Here is a 26,667-nt window from a genome sequence, read left to right as displayed (position 1 = left end):
AACCCTTGCTTATCAATTAGAGCCGCGGTCAGAGGGGTCTAGATCCTGCATGCACTTTGCAAAGTCCCCCACCTCTCTTTCTCTCCCTTTTTTTTGTGTTTGCCTCTTTGTCTCTCTTTTTAAGGGGGGGGGGAAATACCTCAGTCCACCTTAACTCCAAGCCCCGCCCACTGGCCAGCAGCATGCGCAGCAATGATTGGTAGAGGAATAATGGCTGAAATTGATTGCAGATACCAGTATGCAAACTTGTTGCTGGTTTTCCGGGGGATGAGATCAGACTGTGTTCCTCAAGCTAGCACTAGTGATCGAGAGAGAAAGAGAGAGAGAGAGACGGGCAGACAGCGAGAGAGAGAGAGAGAGAGAGAGAGAACAGAGGCAGTGCTAACCTCAGACTCACTCACATGTGCTGGATTAAGATTTTGAAACAAAAAAAAGGGGAACGAGAATCGCAACAGAAGTATTCCAGCCAGGATTGTTTGCTCCGGAGATCTCCAGTCGGTGGATGGATGCAAGTTTGGAGCCAGTGTAAGCGGTTAGCGGGTGCAGTGTCCTAGCGCCTCCTTCCAGCTCCCACCACCACCACCACACCCCCCCAAACCAACCCCCACCACCAACCCCCCCCCCCCCCCCCCCACCCGCCACAAAACCCCCCCCTCCCCAATCCATCGCCTTTCTCTGGACTATCGCTGGGCAGAAGAAGTAACTCAAACCCCCCCTTTCCTGATCATAACAGCGTTGGGAGATTTCAATTCTCCCACGAAAGGTGGGAGGAGGAGGGGGGTGGTTGGGGGGGGTGGGGGGTGTTCAGAGAGGAAATTAAGAATAGATAATAAAACCCCAGAATATTTTTTTTTTTTAAAAAAAAAGCCAACCGAACAAAATAATAATAATGACGATCTGAGGACTGAATTGACATTGTAGAGAGTGTGGAATCACAATGTGATCTTGGCAGGGTGAGTTTCTCTGCAAAATCCTTATTGTCTTTGAACATTTTTTTTTTAAATAATAATTTTTTGGACTTTAGCTACTGAAGCAGTCGGATTTTTATTTCTCTCTTATTTACTTTTATTGTTTATTTTATTTTTTTTTAAAAAAAATTCTCTCTTGTGTCTGCGATTGAGAAGATCGGCTCCAGGGGTTCCGGCTGTCATGCCGTATTGATCGGGGGCTTTGGGAAGTTATGTTCGGGCTGGATCAATTCAGCAGGTCCGGTGGCCAAGGTGGGGAGAGAAACTTCGGTCAGGTCGCCCTGGGGATGTCGGGCCACTATAAAAGCCCAAGTTTCCCTGGCGGGAGTGGCAATGCCCTGGAGGAGCAGGCTATCAACCCCCTGGCAGAGCCTCCCATGCTGGGGATGGGCATGAGCCCGGCTCTGGGGGGCGAGCAGTATGCCTTCCATCCCCGGGGGCACTCGGAGCTGCACGGGGCCGGTGCCATGCAGCAGCAGCAGCAGCAGCAGCAGCCGCCGGCTCCTACCCAGCCGCAGCCCCAGCCTCAGCCTCAGCCGCCTCCTCCGCCTCCCCCTCAGCCCCAGCCCCAGCCTCAGCCCCCGCCGGCCCACGGCTACTTCCCCAACGGCCACCACCACCACCCGCACCCGCACCCGCACGCCCACCACCACTTCAGCGGCAGCTTCTGCGGGACCGACCCCGGCCCTTCCTGCCTCCACGGCGGACGTCTCCTGGGGACCCCCGGCTACAGCAGCAACCCCTTGAGCGGCCAGCCGCAAGCTTTTGGAGAAAGTTACGACCCGATGGCCGAGAGTCAAGGAGGAGGAGGTGGAGGAGGAGGGGGAGGCGAAGCCTTTGCACAGCAGCAGCCACCCCCGGGGAGATCAGGTACCCTCACGGACTACCACCAACACCACACACCGTCATCGAACCACACACCTTGCCTCCCCCTGGACCAGTCTCCCAATCGAGCTGCCTCTTTTCATGGGCTTCCATCCTCTTCCTCATCCGATGCACATGGACTAGAGCAGAGACGCCTGCAGAACCAGCCAGCAGTGGACTCAATGGAATACAACTACCAGAATGACCCTCCCTCAGGGCCCTTTGACATGCCAGTGTTTTCCCCCTCGGAGTCCAACGCCCAGCTCCCTCACTACAGCACCGGCAGACACGTGCCCAGCAGTAACTTCCCTGCCAACCCGGCCATGCCCAGGGCGCCGGGCATGGTGAACCTGGGCAAAGTCCACCCTCAGCAACAGCACGGCGTGTTTTACGAAAGGTTTGGGAATGCTCGGAAGATGTCGGTGGGCATGGAGCCTGGGGTCGCTGCCAGGAATCCTTTAATGCAGCAACAGGCGGGTTTGCTAGCTCGACAGAACTCTTGCCCCCCAGCGATACCTAGGCAACAACAAGCAGAGGCCGGGGCTCCTAACTCCAGTCTGCAGGACAATGGGACAATGATGCAGAGTCAGCATGCTCCTTTTGAATACCCAATTCAAAGATTAGAGAACAGGAATATGCACCCTTACAGCGAGCCCATGTTCAACATTCAACAGCAGCCCAATCAGAGACTACAGCATTTTGATGCTCCCTATCTCAATGTGGCAAAGCGGCCGAGGTTTGACTTTCCAACTAACCACAATGTGGACAATTGTGCTACTTGGAGTAGCAACAGTATGCACAATGCAAGTTTGGAAAACCATTTATCACCCTCTGCATACCCTGGCCTTCCCAATGAGTTTTCGCCACCTGGTCCGGAGGGTTTCCCCCCAGGTCCCCCTCTGCAGCATCCGGGCACGGATCAACAGTCCCTGCAGCAGCGCCAAAACATGCTGATGATGTTTAAGCAAATGGTATCAAGGAACCAGCGGCACAGAATGAGGCAACCTGACCTCCAGCACCTAGGGCACCATGGCGATGTCAACCAAAACAACATAGTGCACAGCAACCAAGTGGGAAATATGTCGCAGCCAAACTTTGAGAGGGAAAGCGGTGGGAGAATGCCCAGTTTTGATCCTCAGAATCCACAGATAGGCCAAGAAAATGCCTGGTTTCCTGGCCACCACCCACCAGGCGATATGCTTCAGCGGAGGATGGGTGGATCTGCTCTGCCACCTGATGGGAGCCCCCATGAATCGGTCCAGATGAACTTACAGCAGAATGGGTCAAGTATGCTGTTTAGGCCAGGTGGGAATGGACTAGGTATGCAAGAGCCACTGAGAATGCCAGGTGATGGACATGTACAGGGTTTGCACTCTCCTGGGATGCACTCTCAATTTGGCAATAATATGGGCAATGTCACGCAGATGCAGTCTCCTAGTGGGGGCATGGGCCTCCCCAACACTGCAACTGATAGAAGACCCGGACCTGATTTCCCAGGTCCCCAAATGGGCGGACAACCGGGCTTTCCATTTGGGGGACCAAACCGACCGGCAAACCCACACAACAACCCCCCTGGAGTACCTCCGTCTCCTGGTAACTACCCACCCCAGTCTGAATTTCAGCCCAACCAGCGTCCCTCAATGAGTAAGATAGGGTCGCTTTCACTGGGCTCCTTCAGCAAGCCTGGCTCAAAGGACAATACCATTTATGGACAGAGCTGCCTGGCTGCCCTCTCTACGGCCTGTCAGAATATGATCGCAAGCCTAGGGGCTCCAAACCTCAATGTCACATTTAACAAAAAGAACCAGAATGAAGGAAAACGCAAACTGAGTCAAACTGAGCAGGACAACAGCAATGGTGGGCCAAACAATGGAGCTGGAGGTAGTGGTGGGAGTATTGGTGGTGTCTCCTCTGGCAGCACTGGCAATGGGCCAGAATACTTCCAGAGCAACACTCCTCAAAATAACCCAATGGGGGTCTCTGGCAACGGGAGCGGCAAGCTGACCACATCTGCAGCCCAGAACACCACTCAGGGGCCCAACCAGCCATCCCAGCCGGAATGCAACCTGTCCCCAAACTATGCCTTGGAGGCCATCCCAAGTGAAAGCAAAGGACAGACGGGGAGAGGGAGAGGGAGGAGAAAAAGGGACAGTGGCCATGTCAGCCCAGGGAATTTTTTTGACAAATACTCGGCTGAGAATGTGAATCCCGGGGTCAGCCCAGGGCAACAGGGTCAGTCTACACATGCTGGAGATCGAGGTGGGACTCCGCATGATAAATCCCTCACCTCCCCATCGTGGGCAAAAGGGAATGACCTCCTACTCCCTGACCAACCTGACCTCATGTCTTCCCTAGACAGTGGGATTCAAAGTGTGACAAAATCAGATGGCAGCTCGCCTCAAGTTGACTTTTCGGACGATGTCGGCAACAACTATGGGAACGAAGACGAGGTGTCTTCAAGTTCAGACAACAACATATCCAAGCCCAGCCGGTTAGTGACCAGCTCTCCCAAGCTGCAGCGAGCTGACCATGGGCTGATGAGCAGCCAGAAACCGATGGGTCACGGCCTGCTCAATGCACACCCTAACAGCAACACTACCTCCAACACAGGGCCAGTCACCGACAGCTTTGGGCTCAGCAGCACTGGCAGTGGGCACCCGGGCACACCGGGCATGGAGCAGGTTCGCACTCCAACCAGCACGTCAACACAGGATGAGATTCACCCGCTGGAGATCCTACAAGCACAGATTCAGCTGCAGCGGCAACAGTTTAGCATATCTGAAGACCAGCCTCTTGCCATGAAGAACAAAAAAGCTGAATGCACCGGCCAGAATGGGGACACAGAGCTGGCCGCTTGTGGCACGGACAATAGTAAAGCTGCCATCAGCACTATAGACATTGAGTCATTGATGGCAGAGCATAACTCTACCTGGTACATGCCCAACGACAAGGCCATGATGGATTCACAGGATGAAGACAAGCAAATGGCACCATGGGAAAAGGCCAAGCCTGCAAGTACCAACAAAGAAGGTAACTTTCTTGTTTCTTTCACTTGAATCTAACATACTACACAATAACATGCTTAGTCAGCACTTTATTTTCTGATGAGAGGTTTTGAGGGTCTGATCACTTTTATTTCACGCTTCAGATCAGAAATGAAACTCCTAAAAGGAGCAATTGCGACTCATTTTCCCTTTAGGGAGGTGGTTACAGGACATTTGCATGAGCTCTGCAAGGTAATGGTGCCTGCCCATAAACAGAAAGTGGCAGTGAAGAGGAGAAGGACAAGGTTTTATCATGTTAGTGAGGTGTGATCACACTTTCAGCTTGAAAGACAATACTTGTAATAACGTGAAGCCAGTGTTTTTGTACAAATAAGTGGGGAAGGTCCTAGCGCTGGTGGATCGAATTCAGTAAGGCTCTTATTGAGCAACTGTGAAAAGACCATTAGAGAGTTTGTTACAAACTTAATCAATTCCGTCCATTTACGAACAAACAACATTCCTTCACTTTTTCATTAATCCTTTCAAAGCAAATGTTTGCAATCAAAAAAGCGAGTTTTCCGCATGAAATGAAATTGAATGAGAATTTGTAAAATGCGCGGGAGCGACTCAGTGTTGCACCCAGGTGGGTTTACGGTGCTCCCAGTCCCCCCAGCTTTCGCTTGTGAGCTTTCCACCTACAACATTGATTTAATTAACCCTTCAACAACTACCCTCGTGGTTTTTTGCATCAGTCCCCACGGCCAGGAGAGGACCCGGAGTTGATTGAGATTGGTCTTGAGTTACCTGATCGATGCCCCTCCACACACCTCCAGACCTCCAGCAACCAGTATTCATTAGAAACCCTCCGAATGCGATTGGCGTGGATACGGTGTGAAGGGCGAGGGATGCAGGGGGCTAGCGGGGCTCGAAGGGTTACTGCTAATAAGCTGAGCGCCTAAATTTAACCTGGGCTCAAATGATGTTTATTCTCGCATGAGGCGTACGTTCACTTAAGTTCAAGACGCATACACTAAAAAAAGATCCATTCAGTCTTTCCCAGGACTAGTTCCCGGTGGGGCTATTATATTATGACACTTTACTTCACCTTTTAAATATCTTCTGTTAACGGTTTGTTTTCTAATTCGATCTTTGAGAAATAAATATCTCAATTTGGAAACCCAAACTGCATTGGTTTGTTGAAAGCTGATCACCTTGCAGCTTGTCAGAGAAACTACACAACAGGTTCTTGCGGTTCCGTGTTCCGTTTGCTTGAATTAGTTTCCAGCTCACATCTTTAGTTTGCCTGCCTGTCTCTTAATACATGGACATAGCGGCCTGACTCGGCTTCTCGTCCAGCTATGAGAGAGGTTGGGGGGTGTGGGGGAGGGGGGTGGTGAGCTGTAGAAGTTTGGAACACATAATTTGATAGCCACAGTCCGAATGGCATTCCTGCTTCGTTGTGCGAGTGTAAAGGTAGTCCTGCTGATAGTTCCTTTGTTCTATTTAATACTCAGTCCAACAGGGTTGGAATCCGGAGCTGGCGTGTTTAACATGCAAAGCTTGTATTGGTGAGAAGCGCATCAGCATTCTCAGAGCTTCGCGCCGGCAAGGACATAAATTGGTTTGTTGAGAACCTTCTTTCCATTTTTAAATGTAGTTGCACAGCGTCCTTTCTGGCCCTTCATGTTCACAACAGTTAAGGCCAACTGGATCAATAGCTAGTTAGCAGAATTCCTGTACAACTGCCTCCTTAGTTTGGCGGAGGAATGTATTTGAAATAAACCTTCATCATATGGACTTACTGACCTGTAACGTTCACTGTTGACGAACTACTTTTGTTTCTGTGTTTTCCCGGTTTAACACGCACTGTCTGACACACTCTTAAACCCTTACATCCACATCCATACACACTCAGACATATTACATATGTACTCAGACACACATTAAGATACATTCAATCACACACTAACAGTTACACATACACACTCATGTACATATACTCACATATTATCGCAGGAACACATACGCTATCAGACACAACTCTTGATCCAGACACGCACCCACCTATACACCTTCAAACACCTAGAATGACAATGCACTCAGATGAACACAGACTCACACGCATTCACACTCAGATACACACGAGCATTCACACACGTACTCACACACTCAGATAGGCACACACAAGCATTCACACTCAGATACACACAAGTATTCACAGACACGCATCACACATACACACGCATTCACACTCAGATATACTCACACACATTCACACTCAGGTACACACAATCACACGCATTCACACTCAGATACACACGAGCATTCACACACGCATTCACATGCTCAGATAGGCACACACAAGCATTCACACTCAGATACACACAAGTATTCACAGACACGCATCACACACACACGCATTCACACTCAGATATACTCACACATTCACACTCAGGTACAAACAATCACATACATTCACAATCAGGTATACACAATCACACACGTTCACACAAACACATGTTCACACTCAGGTACACACAAACACATTCACACTCAGATATACTCACACACACATTCACACTCAGATACACACGAGCATTCACACACGCATTCACACACTCAGATAGGCACACACAAGCATTCACACAGATACACACAAGTATTCACAGACACGCATCACACACGCATTCACACTCAGGTACACACAATCACACACATTCACAATTAGGTATACACAATCACACACGTTCACACAAACACATGTTCACACTCAGGTACACACAAACACATTCACACTCAGATATACTCACACACACATTCACACTCAGGTACACACAAACACAAGTTCACACTCATACACCCACACTCAAAAGCTCTTGTACTTCTTCAGTTAGCCTTTTTTTATCCCACTCCAGATGTTTCGTGCTGTCCAAGCACATATACGTTGAAGCGTTAAAGACATTATTTAAATCTTTTAATTTACGGATTATACTTTCTAAACAATAAAACAAAATTCGAGTGGTTTACCAGAATCAGCGAGAAGATTTTAACAAACGTGAGCGCGGGCTTTCACTTGGGGAAGATCTGGTTTTTTTTTCTAAATTGAGGATTTTAATAGAAGAAGAATATGCAATGAAAAGTTGGCCTAGTAAACTATTTAAATAAAAGTCGATTTCCGAGCTGGAACTCGATGGGCGCGCTCGGTGCTCGATGGGCAGCTCAGTCTCAGTTGTTTTTACCTTGTGCTTTGTGAGTGAGGAGCTTTGTATTTTTATGGGAGAGGGCGATAGATGTTTTCCATTGACATTGTCAGAAAGCAGGCAGAGGACAATACAATCAATAGCACAATATACCATGTGACGTTGCCACCAACATCCAAACGGATCCGACTTTATATTAAGGGTTCTGCTGGCCCACTTGTTCAATTGGGAGTCAAAATTCTCCCTTAGACACTTGGAGCACACTACAGCACACTCGTACGGAACAAACCAGCCTCTTATCAAAATTCACACAGAAACATACCGGGGACCTGGGGTTACATTAGCAGCAAGCTGCCGTTTCTAACCAGGGTTGGATTTATTGATCCGGTGTTTACCGCATCCCCACACCTGTTTGCATTAAAGTTGCCCATTGCACTCGCTTCCCAGAACTTTTTTCTAACGTTAACTTGCATTCGAGCTGCAAGGTGTGGAGGCATTTCAGTGGTCACCAATCAGAGTGTGAAACCTTTGCAGGAGAGTTGTTACTTGTGTGGGAGGGAGGATTGCTGGGTTGGTCGAACAGACAGCATTATGTATACTTGGCAATAGAATTGGAAATAATTGGGGGGGGGGGGAGGTGATGTTTCTGTCTGGATTCTTGCTTTGTGTAGCTTAGGAGCTGTGTTGTGTCTGGATCCTGTATTTGGTACAATAGGAGTGAATGGACGGGCAGTCCGACCCGCTGTGATCCTGTGCTCAGATAGGCTCCGTGTTTATCTGCACTAACTGTATGACTCTGGCATTGTCATTTTTCGTGCAGTTCACTGGGACTGAAAACACACTCACTGTCTGCAAAGGGCGATAGTCACAGTTTGTCAGGCGGCGTAGGATTCAGAGTGTGATAGATGGCACTCATTGAATACTATAATGTGTTATATTCAGTGTCAACCGCAGTGTCAGGTTCAGTAACCTGATTCAGTTTATTTTAAATTTTAGAGTGTGTCCTAGTGTGGTCTACTATGCGAATTGATGATATTAGGAGTAGACGGCTGTATATTTCAGCCCTCAGATATCCCGGGTGTGATATTGGGAGCATATTGTCATGTGCTGTAGGTTAGGAGTAGGTGAGACTGGCGTACCAAGCGGCGAGGTGTGATTTGGGTATTGCAGAGTTCAGTGTGATCTTCCAGGTGTGATACTCCGCACCGGTTGGTTTTGTTTCGGCCAATGGAGTGAAGGGAAACACATTTTGTTCCTCAGGAACTGAAACATTCCTGGAGTCCTCCTAGGGGTAACCCTTTCAATACTGCCAGACTTTAACAAAAGCTGCCTCAGTGCTAGACAGTATCTGGGGAAGGGCCTCCTGACTAACCTATAGTAATGAAAGGAGTAAGGAAACAATTGAGCAATGCCAGAGGAGCAAAGAGCAGATTAATTAACAGCGGAATTCATGGTATTAAAACAAAACATTTATTTTTTTAAACAATAGAGAGCTGGTGTTTTGGGTTTTGTGTCGTTGGGTTAGCAAATCCCAGGAAAGAATGCGGATTAAATAATTGGGGGTGTGGGGTATTTTGCAGAACATTTCAGATTTGATATGAATGCCAAATCCCCCCCTAACAACCAGGACGCGAGAATTCAGCTCCTTCATCAACTTTAGTTATTAAAAACAGGAGAATTCCCCATTGTAACTGCCCGTGAATCTCTTAAAGATTTCTTTTGGAATAACAGCGTGGATAGGCTATCCTCGAGATTACTGATTAAAACCTGACTGGTAATTTATTGAATCTAAAATTCACGAGTTTTACGTAGTTGGTGTAAAGTGATATAATCAGATTAAATATAGATTTAGACAATGGACATGTAGCTTTCAATATTTTGCCCTTTTTTGGTAATTGAATTCAGGGTGTGGGATTTCCTCGGAGTATTTAGTTTCCTGGGCATTGTGTGCGCTGAGGTTGAATGGCGAGCCTTTGAATCAACTTCATATATACAGCAGTTGGAAAACCCGAGGAGTCTTCATAATACCTGCAAAAAGATCGATGAATTTCTTGTGTTAAACCTGATCCCAGGTTAATGAGAGGAAGACCAGTATGAACAAGCTTCCTGCATTTGCTGCGTTCTCGATGTAAAAGGGCAGTAGGAATAGATAAGGGAGTGAGTACTTTCTGTGGGCTCTCGGCTTCCGCACGGAGCAATTGTTCGGATGTAACTGGACTCGGCTGCCTGTCCCGAACTTGTGTGTGTCTCAGCACTTGGGGCAGAGGCCGCCTCTCCCGTGACGCGCTGCGGATTTGATGTGGAAGGGAGCACAGGGGTCGGGGCTGGATCCGATCAGGAAGCCCGCCTTCTCTTTTACCCAAACCATTGTGGATCGCTGACTAGGAGTGGGAGTCGCTTCTTCTGGTTTAAATGCAAAATGTTAGGGTGTATTCTAAACGAACTCAGCTCCGTCTCTGTAAGGAGATTGTTTGCAATTTGTAACTCTGATCTGAAGACCACTTATATTTCCGCCTGTTATTGGCTGTGTGTGTGTGTGTGTGTGTGTGTACATGCATGTGTGTGTGTGACAGTGCGATATATGTCCCCAACACATAAACACACGTATACAGACAGTTAAACACACAATCCCATTCTTAAACATACACTAACTGTCACCCACCACACTCTTCCTTTATCTCACATACCGACCCACCCACACAACTATCTTTTATGCAGATATAGCTCACTGCGAATGCTGGAGTCGGGAATTATTTTATCCCGCCGAAGCGCCCTGTTTCCTTGAGGGGGCTGAAGTGGACATACATTTCGTTTCTCCTAGCCGGTTAATCTCACTTTTGCATTCAATCTCTGGCTAATATTTAATCATCTATTTTCCCCATTGGTTGTGCATTTGAACTTGCTTCAAGCTGTTAATTCGATGCGATTACAAACCTGTACAAACTGCAATGCGATGGAAAAATCTAAGCAACCTAAATAGCTGAGGCTGGGGAAGAGTGCAAGGAGCAGCAGAATAGCGGCACTGTTTGAGCGGAGGGACTTAGATTGGGAAGAAAACCAAGTTTTTTTGTCCCCCCTGAGCGACATAAGAATGAAATCTTTAAAGCTCGCTCCACACAATAGTAATCAGTAAATAGAGATGGGAATAAGTGCGTGTTCAGCTTTATATTAAAGACCTTTTCATCTATTGAACGGTTGCTGTAAAGGAGATCCCAAGTAATGGTCTGTGGGGATATTTGATTTTCTCTTCAATAAGGGACTATTCATCTGCAGAAATTGTTTGCAGCCACTCTGGGTTTGATACAGATTTTGCTGATCATTTCTGTCAGTGTGCTCGGCTCCCTGTTACATTTTCTAATTAATTTGGTTCACACCAACAGTCATTTTTAAAACAAAAAAAAATGTAAAGCTCATGTAATTAAACTCTGTCAATTTTGATATATTGATGTTGCAGACGGCTCATAAAGGCTTAGAATAGTTCCATCACTTGTTTACTGCTAACAGAGTGGGGTCATGGATGACATTTATTGAAACAAATAAATAAATAAATAAATACATTGAGAGTGGGATCTGCCTTCTGTGGGGTGTATGAGGTGCGATGGTGAATTGATTCTTTCAGATCTTGAATGAAGTCCTCTCTTCGTCTGTCCCTCTGTTGTAATGTGGATATGAAATCACAAACCACATACCTAAAGAAAGTTTGAAAACTTGCTATCTCAATTCACACAATTGCATTTTTGTGGAACTCCGTGTACTGTCATTAAGATTCCACGGTCGGAAAATAAACTTTAGTTTAAATAAAATATTACAAAGATGGACATTTTGGTATTAAAATTACACCGCTTAAAGATTAGCATCCACATGCTTTGTACATTGATGTGAAGTTCCTTTGTCTGTTGCCTTAGTAAAGGTATTAACCCCTTTGAAATAAATTGTAACCCCCTTCATCAAAATACTGCAACAGTGTTACAGGAGTCCAGGGCACATTCATACCCTAATCTTCACATGGCACAACACAAGGTCTGCGTCATGCTATCAGTATGAAATGTAAAGAAAAATTCTGTTGCTTTTAATTGAATCCAAAACCCATTCAGAAATCTCTTCTTCCCTCCAGCCCAATGTGAATTGCCTTCCTTTTTGTCAAATGCACATCACAATCAGACATGATTGGTGGTAAATTGGAGATGGAACAAGGAAATAGTAAACAGGTCCAATAGATCAACCCAACTGCACACTTTTCACCCTATTCCTTCAACTCTGTTTTTCTGGAAACATATCCAATTGTTTATCCTACTTGCTTCAGTGCCCTTCATCCTACAGCTTGGGGAAAAGTTTTTTTTGGGGGGGAGTTTTCTTCTTTTTCCTCAATTTCTCATTTTTTGATTGCTGCAACAAGAGACATGCTTGTCTCTTTTTCAGCGACACTCAAGTTCTGTACTACTAAATTACTATGTTTTTACTTTACTTTACTGACTACTTTACCTGGATCACTTCCATCATTTCCCCTTATAACCATAAACCATAGAAGCATAGAATCTTCTAGGGCAGAAGGAAGGCCATCTAAAGTTAACCAATTCATTTCACTCTGTCTGCTCCTTCCCCAGAACCCTTTCTAAGTTTTTATCCAATTCCCATTTGAAAGTGGCTTTCGAATCGGCTTCCACCAACCTGTCACGGAGTGCATTCCAGATCAGAACAATTCACTGCATAAATAAATTCCCCATATCTCCCCCTGCTTCTTTGGTCAGAACTCTGATTCAAGCACCTACGCTGGGCTTTAAAAAAGCTTAAAAAAAAAACGCCCCTTCCTCCCCCACCTTGAGATGTTTCTGCCTTTTGCTTCATCTGAATGAGAGTGAGGGCTCTCAGTGTGAGGATCATCCTGTGGTTAAAGGGCAACCCATGCCACGCTGGCTAGCAGTGCAATGCATTCATGCACTGGCATCCTGTGCCACCCTATTCTGATACTTACAATCCTAATTCTACATTACCGGGAGAACAAGGATCAAGTGGCCTGGTGGAGGGTGGATAGAGTAAGACTGATGATGCAGCTGCCCATCACCTGCAACTAATGCAAAATAGCACCAGTAGCAAAACTCTCTACATTTTTTTTAACCTATAGATTTTTTTCCCGAATTTAAAATGGGTGTGCTGGACTAAATACAATTTCAAATGTCATTCTCGGCATTACTGCTATATTGGTGACTTGGAGCTGATAATGACACCTCTGTGGGGACTATATTTCTGAGGATGGATATCTTGTTTCAGTCTTGGCTGAGGAAGGCTGCAGTGAAGGTGTTAATTACTCCTGCCATAATTAGCTTGCTTATTACAAACCCAATTAAATTAGTGTTCTATTTGGTATTATCTTGAAGCCAATGCATACTTAGTTTTTTTTAAAATGAAACTCCTGTTCAAAAATATAATAATTAAGAGTTTCCACCTGTTGTTTTCTCTGCACCGAGGTCAGACATCATGGAAAGGTGGAATGGGGTGGGGGCTGTTGGCAGTTATTTGAATAGTTTAATGTGTTGAGATTAAATATGGCTTCAAGAGGCTTCATGAAGTTTCAGTGAGTTCATCCTGGGAACTAGCTGAACTGTACGGACCAAGAAGATCCCAGCTTCCATGCCGTCTGTGTTGAGCTAGCTGTAGTTAGCTGGGTTGGTGAGAGGCTAAAATTTTCCTCAGCACCACTGGGTCAGGGCATGGGTTCCTGACTGCAGTTCAACAAATGCATGCAGATGTGATGAGGAGAAGATTGTCTGTGAAATATTTTGTGTCTCCTATAGCTGCAGTCAAATAGCCAGCTGAAAGTCACTGCTTCAATCCACATAGGAAGAACAGTCATTGGGTGAGGTATTTGAAGGGTATTGATGTCGTGGGACTGTACCCCGCCAAAAGTCAGTGGCTTAAGGAGAGGCGGAAAGAAATTATTTTGGGGGGACGGAAGCAAAATTAGTCACGTGCCATTCATTAGATTGGGGAAAAAACGTTTAGTTGTGTTTCTGAGAGCACAGCTGACATGCATACAGACTATCTCAAAATGTAGGTCATTTGTACCCCACCATATTGGCAATATGAATGCAGCTGTGAGGGCATCAGCAGGTTCATTCGCTCATTTCCAGGAAATGGTAGATAAGGGTAAATATAACGGCAATAATGTGTTCAGAAATGAGGAACACCACTTGCTTGTGCCCATCCATCTTGGAGACAACTTAGTTTTGCTACAAGCACAGTCAGCCCTGCTGCAGACCACGTCAATCCTCTGTCAATCCGGGGGTAATTTTCAACTTCTCTCTTAGGGCAGTAATCCAGCAGAGTGGATCTCCAGCCTGTTGTAAACCTGTCTGATTTTCATCTGCTTGATTACAATGGAACAGCATTGGGCATTTCTATGAAAGTGTGGCTGATCGGCAATGGCATATTACTGCCCAGGCTGAAACACTAGCCCTGTAAGTCCTTAATAGGGAAATGGTAGTCTAGATTTCCTGGTCAACATTACTTTAACACCTGCTGGACTCAATTTATTTCAATTAACTTCCTAGTGATGTTTAAGTAACAACTCTTGAAAAGTCTAGGCTTGTCAGTCCTTTAATGAACACAATCAGACCTGTTAAAGACACTGCCAGTCATATTGCGAATACAATTGATCGTTTTACGGACACTGTCCGTCCTGTCACGGGCGCTGCGATCATGTTATGGATACAGTCTGCCCTCTTACAGACACTGTCATTCGTGTCATGAACACCTGTCAGTCATGTTATGAATACAGTCAGCCCTATTGTGGGCGCCATCAGTCATATTATGAATATGGTAAGTTCTCTTACAAATACTGTCAGTCCTGTCATGGACACTTGTCAGTCATATTATGAATACAGTCAGTCTTATTACAGGTGCAATCAGTCATATGACAAATATAGTTGTCCTCTTACAAACAGTCAGTCCTGCCATATACTAATTCCCAGCTGATTATGAACATATATGTAGGATGCGATGATACTTTATTTAACATTGATGTATGTGGTTTTGCTTTACACAGGCACTGTAGTTACATCATAAATGCTATACTCAAACTGGACTCTGGGCACAACATAATGCTTGTACTAAGTGGTGTGAGGTAGTCTCACTCTGCTTCACTATGTGAGCTTTAGCACCTTATTTGTACTTCATAAGTTTAATGGCCGTGCATAGCTGGTACTGCCTGCACATTCCTGAACGTATGGAAGAATTCAGGGATTGAGGTCACATAACTTGTGAACAGAGCAAGGAAAATTAAAACTGCCGGAAGGGAAAGTTCTGGCTTTTCAAAGCTGTTCAACAGAGAACTACATTACCTGGTACGGTACTAAACTTACAAATGATGATTCCAGATTCCATCACTGGTCTGTACTGAGTTAACTACCCTCAGAGAGAATGGTGGTATGGGTGTTACAGTTAGCCTCAGATTCTTGGATTAATAAGGGCTTTTGCTCCTTATTGCTATCCAATGACACCTGAAAAGAGTATATCTGGGAAGGTTGCTGGATGACTGGTTTGTGATACCACATGGTCAAATTGCCTGACAACGTTCATTGAGTTCAAACAGGAAACATGATCATTTGGGCAAAGCGATGGAGAGTGGCTGGCATCTGGAGAACTAAAGGATCCTCATCTTCAAGAGTGGAGGGATCCCGGTGAGAGTCGGTGCTTTCAGGAGAGGAGAGATCCCAGTAAGAATCAACACCTTCAGGAGTGGAGGGACCCGGGTGAGAGTTGGTGCTTTCAGGAGTGGAGAGATCCCAGTAAGAATCAACGTCTTCAGGAGAGGGGGGACCATGATGAGATTTGGTGCTTTCAGGAGTGGAAGGACCCACGTGAGAGTCAACATCTCCTGGAGAGGACAGACCCCAGTGAGAGTCACTTATTTCAGGAGAGGAGAGGACGCAGTGAGATTCAGTGTTTCAAGGAGGGAATACGACTCGGTGAGGTTCAGTGTTTTATGGAGAGGAGTGGACCCATGAGATTCACTGTTTTATGGAGAGGGGAGGACTCAGTGAGAGTCAGCATTTTAAGGAGAGGAGAGGACTCATTGAGAGTCAGTGTTTTAATGAAAGGAGAAGACTCTGAGAGTCATTGTTTCAAGGAGGGGATACGACTCGGTGAGATTCAGTGTTTTAAGGAGAGGAGACAACACAGTGAGATTCAGTGTTTTGAGGAGTGGACTCAGTGTGTGTCAGTGTTTTAAGGAGGAGTGAGGGTTCATTGAGAGTCAGTGCTTTACAGAGAGGAGACAACTCTGAGGGTCAGTGTTTTATGAAGATGGGATGACTCAGTGAGAGTCAGTGTTTTAAGGAGAGGAGGGGAGTCAGCGAGAGGCACTGTTTTTAGGAGAGGACTTTTCACAGCCAGAATCAGTGTTTTAAGGAGAGGAGAAGACTCAGTGGGATTCAGTGTTTTATGAAGATGAGATGATACAGTGGGAGTCAGTGTTTTAAGGAGAGTAGACGACACAGTGAGATTCAATGTGTTAAGGAGCGGAGGGTACTCAGTGAGAGTCAGTGTTGTGTGGAGAGGAGACGACACAGTGAATCAGTGTTTTAAGGAGAGGAGACGACACAGTGAGAGTCAGTGTTTTAAGGAGAGGAGACGATACAGTGAGAGTCAGTGTTTTAAGGAGAGCAGGGGAGTCAGTGAGAGTCAGCATTTTACGGAGAGGAGACGACTCAGTGAGAGTCAGTGGTTTATGGAGGGGAGAGGGCTCATTGAGATTCAGTGGTTTAAGGAGAGAAGACACAGTGAGATTCACTGTTTTATGCAGAGCAGAGGACTCTGAGATTCAGTGTTTTAAGGAGACAAGAGGACTTGGTGAGATTCAGTGTTTTAAGGAGAGGAGATGACACAGTCAGGTTCAGTGTTTTGATGAAAGGAGAAGACCCAGTGAGACTCAGTGTTTTAAGGAGAGAAGACACAGTGAGATTCATTGTTTTATGCAGAGGAGAGGACTCAGTGGGAGTCAGTGTTTTGAGGAGAGAAGACACAGTGAGATTCAGTGTGTTAAGAAGCGGAGGGTGCTCAGCGAGAGACAGTGTTTTATGAAGATGAGATGACACAGTGAGAGACAGTGTTTTAAGGAGAGGAGGGGAGTCAGTGAGAGTCAGTGTTTTAAGGAGAGGAGAGGATTCAGTGAGAGTCAGTGCTTTTAGGAGAGGACATGACACAGCCAGAATCAGTGTTTTAAGGAGAAGAGAGGACTCAGTGAGAGACAGTGTGTAAGGAGACAAGAGGCCTTGGTGAGATTCACTGTTTTATGAACATGAGTTGAAACAGTGAGAGTCAGTGTTTTAAGGAGAGGTGACGACACAGTGAGATTCAGCGTTTTTATGAGAAGAGAAGACTCAATGAGAGGCAGTGTTGTACGGAGAGGAGAGGATGCAGCCAGAATCAGTGTTTAAGGAGAGGAGAGAACTCAGTGAGAATCAGTGTGTTAAGGGGACAAGAGGACTTGGTGAGAGTCACTGTTTAACAGAGTGGTGACGACACCGTGGGATTCAGTGTTTTATGAGAGGAGAGGATTCAGTGAGAGTCAGTGTTCTAAGGAGAATAGAGGAGTCAGTGTTATTTAGTGTCTTAAGGAAAGGAGATGGCTCAGTGAGATTCAGTGTTTTAAGGAGAGGAGAGGACTCAGTGAGTGTCAGTGTCTTAAGGAGAGGAAAGTTCTCAGTGAGAGTCAGTGTTTTAAGAACAGGACATGAGGCAGCCAGAATCAGTGTTTTAAGGAGAGGAGAGGACTCAGTGGGATTCAGTGTTTTTAGGAGAGGAGCGGGGCTCAGTGGGATTCAGAGTTTTTAGGAGAGTAGCGGGGCTCAGTGAGATTCAGTGTTTTTAGGAGGGGAGAGGACTCAGTGAGAGTCAGTATTTGAAGGAGAGGAGGGGACTCAGTGAGTGTCAGTGTTTTACGGAGAAGATGGGAGTCAGTGACAGGGAGTCAATGATTTAAGGAGAGGAGAGGATTCAGTGAGAGTCAGTGGCCAGGATTTTACATTCGTCATGCGGGGGTGGGCCCGACATTCTGGAACGTAAAATGACGCGCGATGACGTCGGGCGTGTGTCCTGAAGTCATCGCGCTGTGTCGTGGCGCATGCCCGCCGATAATTGAAAGGCCTATTAAGGCCATTAACTAATTAACCCCAAATTTATGCTGACCGTCCGACCTAACGGTTGGCGGGCAGGTGAAAAGGCCAAGTGGCGTTTACGTTTTTTTAAGAAACCTCATCCACGAGCGGGATGAGCATTCCTAGAGCTTTTACAAATTGAACAAGCACTTTTCTTGAAAAATAAAAACATGTCCCATCTCATGTGACACAGTCACATGAGGAGACATGTTTCATTTTGTTTTTAAATGTTGTTAATAATTTCTTTAAAAAGCGCTTCAATCTCCCTGAGGCAGCTCTGCGCTTCGGGAACCGAGATTGAAGCGCTCTTTCGCCTGCGTGCGCGAAAGTGTGCTGGACCCGACTTTCCCTCCTCCCCTCGCCTGCAGAGGTAGCGCTCGCGATCCACGCTGGGCGGGCTTTAATTGGCTCGCCCGCGTGAAATTGCGGTGCTGTGACGATCGCAGTCAGCTCCACGACCGCCCGCTCCCGCCTGTCGTGGGAAAAATTCAGGCCAGTGTTTTAAGAAGAGAAGATGACACAGTGTGGTTCAGTGTTTTAAGGAGAGGAGAGGAGAGGACCCAGTGAAAATCAGTGTTTTAAGGAGAGGCGACAACTCAGTGAGAGACACTGTTTTAAGGAGAGGAGAGGACTCAGTGAGCGTCCGTACTTCCAGTAGCGGTGAGATGCCTGTGAGAGTCGGTTCTTCTTGGAGAAGATGGGAAAAATTTGGAGTGGAAAAAAATGAACTGCCTGAACACAATGATTTTCTGAAAGAGCTGATGATTTTAGCAGATGGAATGCTACACACTGTCTTATAATTCAGTTAAAAAATGCTCCAACTGCAATCACCAGTTTTGTTCAATTTTGTGTGTCTATAATAGCTGTAACTAGCATGTTCAGAATACTATTACAGTTGTGTTTTTGATTTTTAACTGGTGATGAATAACTGCTGAATACAATTATTAATATTGGATTTGATTGGTGCATTTACTGCCAACTCTATGAAACTTTGAATACGATACATTGGTAATAGTGTGCATATACATCAGTGTGCCTGTCCATCTGCCTGTGTCTATTGTTCTGTGTCTTTCTTGTTGAATTTGTCCGTCTGTCTGTGTTCCTTATGTGTTTCTGTCTATTTTTGTGTACATTATCCATCGCTTGCACCAGTGTGTTTGTGTTTATCTGTCTTTTTGTGTCCTTTTGTTTGTATTGTCCTGTATCAGTCTGTCTTCAATTTTTTTCACATTTGTCTTTTTGGGCCTGTCCACATCTGTGTCCATCTGTGTTGTGACTGTTTCTGTCCATTCATTTGTGCCCGTCTGTCTTTGTTCATCTGTCCATCTTTCTTTGTTCATCTGTCTATGCCCATCCCTCAGTTTGCATTGCGTTAGCCTGCTTATGTGTATCCATCTATCTATGATCGACTACCTGTACCCGACTGCCTGTTCCTGTCAATTTGTCTATTTGTGTCAATCTATGTGCCTGTCTGTCTGTCTAACTGTGTGTGTATTAATCTCCGTTTATCCATGTCCACCTATCTGTGTCGGTATATATGCCTGTCTTTGTTTGCCTATCTGCTTCTGTCTTGCTATAGTTGTCTCTCTGTCTATCTGTCTCACTTGGATTTTCCAATTGGTGGTATCTTAATATTGGCGTTAATCTGTTTAAAATCTACACCTCTGTCTGATCTATTTGATCATTTATGTCTGTTGACACTCTGGTATATTTTATTTGACAGGCTGGTGGATGGAATGATTTTTTAAAGTTTGCTGCTTGGTGTGTCCAGCAGTTGTGCATTTTGTGCCCCGTTTGACATTTGGCAACTTGCTTTGTGAGTTGCTCAGCTCATATCAGACATGTTTCTGAGCCATCCTCATCGAACCACTTTACCGCAGCATTGCGGGAAGGTTGATGTTGTTTTACTGATTCCCAACTAGGCTTATGGCTACACAATCTGATGGTGACTCCTTCAGTGTTTCCAAATGTGACCTCTCAAAGAAGACTGGCATCCTTGGTTAAAGAACAAAGAAGTTTCCTTATCTGCAGCGGTGAATAATGTGTGCCTTGTTGCTGAGAGAAAAAAATGATTGAAGAAGTAAATTCTTAGCAGGCAGCACTTGTCACCTATTCTGTTTTGTTGCTTTGACAGCAAATGCGTGGGAACAAGGTGTGAAATACATTTGTTCCCTCGTTCTCCACTTCCTGAAGATATTGATTGTAGGCTATCCAAATGGGCAGAACATCTCAGCCATCTCAATCCTGTTCTCACCCAATTTCCACCCAGAAATATTCTCCAGATAGCAACCAGGAATAGGAGCCCCAGGGCCTATGGGAACAGTTGTGGTGCTCCCATTGCTCACCTGGCTGAGATCATCAAACCGGTGAAGGGCAGGGGATGTCTGGATGATCAATGCCACACAGGGTGGTTCAGTTACAGTGCAGCAATCCTCTACCCGCCTCCTTCTCCACTCTCTCCCATACTCTTGTTTTTCCTGACTGAGTGGGCACCCTAGACCTTGGTAAATGCTGCAGCTTCGTACAGAAGTCACTTCAGTGGTGAGCAAAGTCCCTGTTCCATTCCCCATTCTCCCACGAGTGTGCTCCCTACTTGCAGGGAACCACATAAGACATTGGCTATCCACTCTCAACTGGTGGCTGTGCCGATAGAAACTCGGAAATGTTTGTGGAACTCAAGAGAATCACTTCCATTGATAGATCTGACTGCGATAAGGATCATTGTCTATTTAAAACTTCCAATCTGGGATGCCCAGCACTGGTTCCAAACTCAGGTAGCCAGGTTAACACATGGCCTGGTCCCAGCCAAACAGCCTTTCTTTCCCCACCTCCAATATTTTTATAACCAATAAACAGAAGAGTTTATACACAATTTATTTGAATGCCACTATGATTTTTCTCCTGGGTTCCTCATGGCTGTGCCCTTTGAGTTAGGAGAGATCAGGAACCTAGTCTGACAATTAGAAAAGAAGCGGGAGGAGAAAAAGCTCAGCACACAGTGGGGCTTACGAAAGCAAGCTAACATCAATCCTACAGACCTGGCATTGGAGTGGGGTTGCCAACGTTCCAGGGGTGTCCTGGAGCCTCCGGGCACTAAAGATTAAAGGGCACAGCCACCCAGGAGAAAAATCATAGCAGCGTTAAAACAAGCTGTGCCTGTTCACTTTCTTTGAACACTTCTGTTTATTAGCTCTAAAAATATTGGAGTTGGGGGATGGGTTAGGATGGTTGGAAGGGTGAGGTCATGTGATGAAAGCTCCAGGAATGCTTCCAGCCAGAGTTGGCAACCCTGTATTGGACTGGGCATTGGGCTTCAAATAGTCATTTTAAAAATGGGGGTGATGAGGAGGGAAGCAAAGCCACTTGAGCTTTGTGATGATTATAGAGTTAAAGAACTTGAAAATATACAGAGCAGCAAAGATTCTTTGCTGGGGGTGCTTTGTGGCTTTTTCATTTGTACAGAGCAAGGAATGGCTGCTGGAGTCCCTTAAACAGCTAAATTCCATCAGGCAAGTTGCTGATTTGAGGTATTGTGTGATTTGAAGGGGGGAAAGAAAGGACTTTTTCTCTCCTCTTGCCGCCACGATTGACCCTGGGTTACATCTTCCCATTCAGCCTCGGCTTGCCTGAGATGGGAAAGGAAGAGTAGGGAGGGCAGAGCCTCTTTCAGAGGCAGCCAAGTAGAAAGGCCAGTTTCTGTAGGCCGTTGGTATCCAATCAGCTTGGAATATGTAGCTGGAATGACTAGTTTATTTGTTAAAGGGGGGGGGGGGGAAAAATCTCAACCCAGATAAAACGAAAGACCCAATTCTTGACTCTTTGATTGTTTAAGTACATGGTGTATTTCCATTTTGTTGCCATTCAAGGCACTAGCTTGGAAAGTGATTGGATTGCACATATTCTGAAAGGGGCAGAGAGAGAGAGAGAGAGAGAGACAGACAGATCAGGATCTCATGCTTGGCTAACCATTGAGAGCGGTCGCCTTCATACAGGGCTCATGCTGTGTTCGGTGGATGGAACTCGGGCAGTCGTGCAGCAGTTGCTTGCAGTTTGTCAGCACGCTCCAGTAGGTGAAAGGGACAAGCCCTAAGGCCACAGCAGATATTCAAACTCTGCCCTGTCACTTAAATTCTCCCAGTTGTGCTTAACCACAGTGTACATCTGATTTTCAGGAGTGACCCACGGCAGATTGCAATTTCAAATAACTTTCCAGCACGGAAGGAAAAGAAACAGTGGCAAAAAAAAACCCCACACGCACAGTATCACACAGTAAAACAAACCATGTCTCCCTGAAGTAAAGCCATTACTTATCATTTCTGTTGGACGAGTTCCTGGTTGTGTTTTAAATCCTTGGAGTTTGCTGCTTCTTTTTATGTCCGAATGATACTGTATGAAAGCACTTAAAGCATATTTTAAAGTGAGAGGTAAACCCATCTTTTGTTTTTTTTGATAAAAGATTGAAGAGTGTGAGGTATTAAGTTTAGATGCAGTCCTGGAGGCTTGCCAACGAAGGGACCAAATCTTACATGCTCAATTTCACCGATTGTAACCACCTGATAAGCGAAGATTCTAATGAAATGAATTGAAATATAAAATTGAATAATGTATTGTTGCTCTGCTCTTGCCCAATTTAATTATTTTTATGTAGGGCGGGGATGGGAATTAGATTTCACACTTGACTGTTTTTGCAGCACAGGAATATGTGCATCCAGCATTTAAAAGGCCCATTTATTTTTCCTCTTTGTTATACGTGACTCCCCCTCCCCTTTACTTTTCCTAGTTTCTTGAAGGGAAACCGGAATACTTACGCAATTTGACCTTGTGCAGCCTGGAATTTTTCATTTGTGTGAAATTTATCTTTCCCAGTTTGTGCTTTCTGCCTGCACTCCTCTCTGCCCACCAACCCCCAACCCACCCAACAAGAGGTACAAATCTCCCTGTCGTGCTCTTCCACAGGCATTAGCTGCCTTCCATGACTTCACCCAAGTGGCCAATTGTAGGTGAGGCTTAGACAACAACTTGCATTTATCTAGCACCTTTAACACAGTGAAACATCTGAAAGTGCTTCACAGAGCCCATATCCTCCAAGTTTAACACTAAGCCACATTTGGCGATATTAGGACAGGAAACTCCTGGTCAATGGGGTTGGTTTTAAGCAATGTGTTAAAGGAGGGAAGAGAAGCAGAGGCTGAGAGGTTTAGGGGGGATTTCCAGAGTTTAGGGTCTAGGCAGTTGAGTGTCCAGCCTCCAATGGTGGTGTGGTTAATGCACAAGAAACCATAATTGCAGGAGTGCTGAGGTCTTGGAGGGTTGTAGGTCTGGAAGAGGGTTATAGAGATAAGGAGAGGCGAGGCTATGGTGAGATTTGAAAACAAGGTTGAGAGTTTTAAAATTTTAGAGCCAGTGAACAGCAGCATATTGAACTGTGAACGCAAACTCAGCCACTAGAGAGCTGCAGGGTTTGGAATTTTTTGTTCACTGTCTTGTTTGAAAACGCTTCCATTGTTGCTGGTATTTCAGACGTTTGTTTAAAAGTGCCTTAGTGAATTGGCTTTTAAGATGCTAGTCCTCGCTTTCCAATTCCTCCATGGCATACGTCTGACCTCGATGATCTTCTCCAGCTAGATATCCCAGCACTTGCCCTCTTGCTCTGACATCGCAGTTCTCCTTGTTTCTCAGTCCCTTCTTGCACCAATGGTCGGTGCTCATTCAGTAGTTTCCTTTCTCACCAGTGGAATATTTTATGTTCTGCTTTTTAATAAGCACTATAACTTAATTTGCATTGAAATAAACCCAACTCCTTGGAAAATATCACACATCATTATGATTCTTAATTTACCCAGAAATAGCAACTGTGTGGCTCTTCTGGGCTTTTGTCTCCCCTTCAAAATGGGGAGTTTTGTTGCCTTTACAGAAATTTTACCTGGAATAAATATTCTTATTCTGTTCCTGAAGCTGGTCTGCATGCAGTAAGATGGGCACATGATGGCTTTGGAATGGATATGTGCATGGAAGACAATTTATGTGTATACGTCTCGGTGTATAGGCACGGACAGTATGATCTGTACATGTGCACAGTGAATTGTCTGCGCATGAAGTGCATTCCATGCCTTTGCACAGCCCCTTGAATGTGTATATACAGAATGATCAAGCACAATGGTTGTAGTTTGTGGACGTTAAGGTTCATACATGCACAGCCAAGCAGCAGTTGGTAGTCTTAGAATGGAGCTAGAGTGTAACTTTATTGTTTAAATTTTGAATTATTTTAAGAACAGTTTTAAATTGTTCTTATTTGTCACTTTCTCAGGAATGCCACAGTATTATTGACAGGAGTCCATGTACCAATAATACCATTGTCTTTTATGATTGTACTTGCCTGTCTAGTCATTCAGCATGTCTGCTGGTGTCCTTGTAGTTGCCCCGCAGATTGCATGGTGCAGAATCTGATGCATAATTATTAATGATGCTGCTCCTTTTTCTCGGCTAAATTACTTTTCAATCACAAGTATTCATAGGCCAAGAGAAAAGCGCAAGATGTGAAGGCAGTAGGACCGAGGGTACTTGAGGTGAGGGTAATCAAGTTGAAGGTAGTAGGGGTATGGGTACTAGGAGTGAGAGTGCTGCAGCTTCCTCAGGTCCACATCCTGGAGTGGTGGAAACATGGGCCTTAGTTTGGCTGTGTTGTGGAATTTGGAGGTGAGATGTAGAGGAGGAGAAGAAAGAAATTTAAGGATGGCGTCAAATTGTGTTGTTTATACAGAACCCTCTAAAACGCCTATACATCTGGGAAGGTGAATAGCTGCATAATAGATAATGAAAGGTGGAGTGATGGTTTAACGGGTGTGCGTTTATCCATAAACTTCATATATTTCCCAGTTCAATCCTGTGTTGAGTTGGCCAGAATCATGGAATGGTTATAATATTGAATAAGGTCAGTTGGCCTATCGAATCAGTGCCGGGGAGTTGAGATGCTACAACTCAGCCTGGGATCCCTGGGCTAAGGGCGATGTCAACAAATAATCCAGTTATTGTTATTCAGTGACCGCCCTCTGGAAGGTGCACTTGTGTGGATGTTGGGTGAGGTTATGATTAGATTTGGCTATGGTGCCCCCCTGGCAGATAACAGCCTACGGACAGTCACTGTCTAGGGCCACATGGGGTGAGGTTCTACATGGAAGCTGACGCACGTGGGACTTCACCTCAGAAGATTCTGCAATTTCAGAAAGATGAAGGGAGGAAATGGTTGGAAGAGAGACTTGACATATTTATGTTGTAGCTGTTTAAAGGCTGTGCTGGCTCATGGGTTAATGGCCAGTAATAGAGTGCGCTGCCTTTTTGTTTTGTGGGGTGGCGGGGTTTGGTGTTGCTGGGGAGAATGACTAGGAGGAGTATAGCTCTGATGACACGTCTGACTGCCCTCTTTATTTTTTTTAGATGCCGTTCTCCACGAGGACAGCTGACACAATGTTGCGATAAAGCAAACGTGTTACTTGTAGTCTGTAGCTGGGCAGTTGGCGTGCGCATGGGCTGAAAAAAAACGTAAAGCTGTTCGAGGTGTTCAGCGTGACATCGGCGCGCGAGCGCGCGAAAAAAAGCACGGTGCGTATTTCTAACCAGGATGTGTTGTGCTGATATCGGTAGAGCTGAATGTTGAGTAGTCATTTGATTGTGCAGCAGATGACCTAAAGTATCAGGTTGATCAAGCAACTGAAATACCACACAGTGGAACTCAGAAATGCACGCACTTCGTGAAAACAGCCACCGTTTTGGGTAACAGGACCCTGTTAGCCTGGTCCTTGTAAGCGTTGACATTAGCCTGCAATAATGTACTATCTTATGGGGTAAGGGGATAACATTTTGTCAGAAGTCACAATCCTGACGCACGTCTTGCACAGGACCCACTCTCAAGAATCCTCCAAATGCTTCACAATGTGTGATAGCACCTGGGACTAGTCTGTCATTCACTCGTGTGATCTCTGTCATGGCACTGGGGGACAATTGGTAAGTGGGAGCCAGGCACTTTTTCCTAAACCCCCTGTTCCCCAGTGCTTCACAGAATCGAATTAAACCACCACACCAATACCTCTGTAGTTCTATTTTAGAAAGTCTTTTCACTTATATATTGGAAGGTGGGATGACCTTGCCGCCTAGTAACATTCGTTTACTTTGTTTTACTGAAGTTCCAGTTTTCAGTTGGGTAGGTTATGAATGGAGGCCCAAAGGCTCATAGAACAGCAATCCAACTGAGGGCTGTAAACGATGGTAGAGTTGCCAACCCTGAATGGATGTGGTCCAGGAGGTTTCATCACAGGACCTCCTGCCTCCAATTACCTTACATGTCCATTCATGCAGTGCACTGCCTTCCTCCACCAATTGGAAAGCAAAAAGAAGCTTTGTTTGGATGATTCCTGACTGTCAGTTAAACAGCATTTTTCTGTATTTCTAATATTCTTCATGCCCCTATAATCTTCATTCTGGTTTGCTCATGGCAGTGTCT

The 26,667-nt window shown here is 45.5% G+C and overlaps 1 protein-coding gene across 3 annotated transcripts in view; it reads left to right on the top strand.

Moving 5' to 3' along the window:
- The first annotated feature begins 1,061 nt into the window (after window positions 1–1,061).
- The window catches only part of LOC144687777 (transcriptional activator MN1-like), a 141,492-nt gene continuing 115,886 nt past the window's right edge, over window positions 1,062–26,667 (top strand). For 2 of the 3 annotated variants that reach the window (XM_078554274.1, XM_078554275.1), the window contains exon 1: window positions 1,062–4,862. In XM_078554274.1, the coding sequence (XP_078410400.1) occupies window positions 1,181–4,862 (3,682 nt within the window). In that variant the 5' untranslated portion in view covers window positions 1,062–1,180. Of the gene's footprint in view, window positions 4,863–25,604; window positions 25,770–26,667 lie in introns of all 3 variants that reach the window. The other variant, XM_078554276.1, reaches the window with a different exon arrangement.

Source organism: Cetorhinus maximus, chromosome 12 (assembly GCF_964194155.1).
Source record: "Cetorhinus maximus chromosome 12, sCetMax3.hap1.1, whole genome shotgun sequence".
NCBI lineage: Eukaryota > Metazoa > Chordata > Chondrichthyes > Lamniformes > Cetorhinidae > Cetorhinus > Cetorhinus maximus.
The sequence above is the reverse complement of the archived record's forward strand: the minus strand, read 5'-3'. Positions and strand labels throughout refer to the sequence as shown.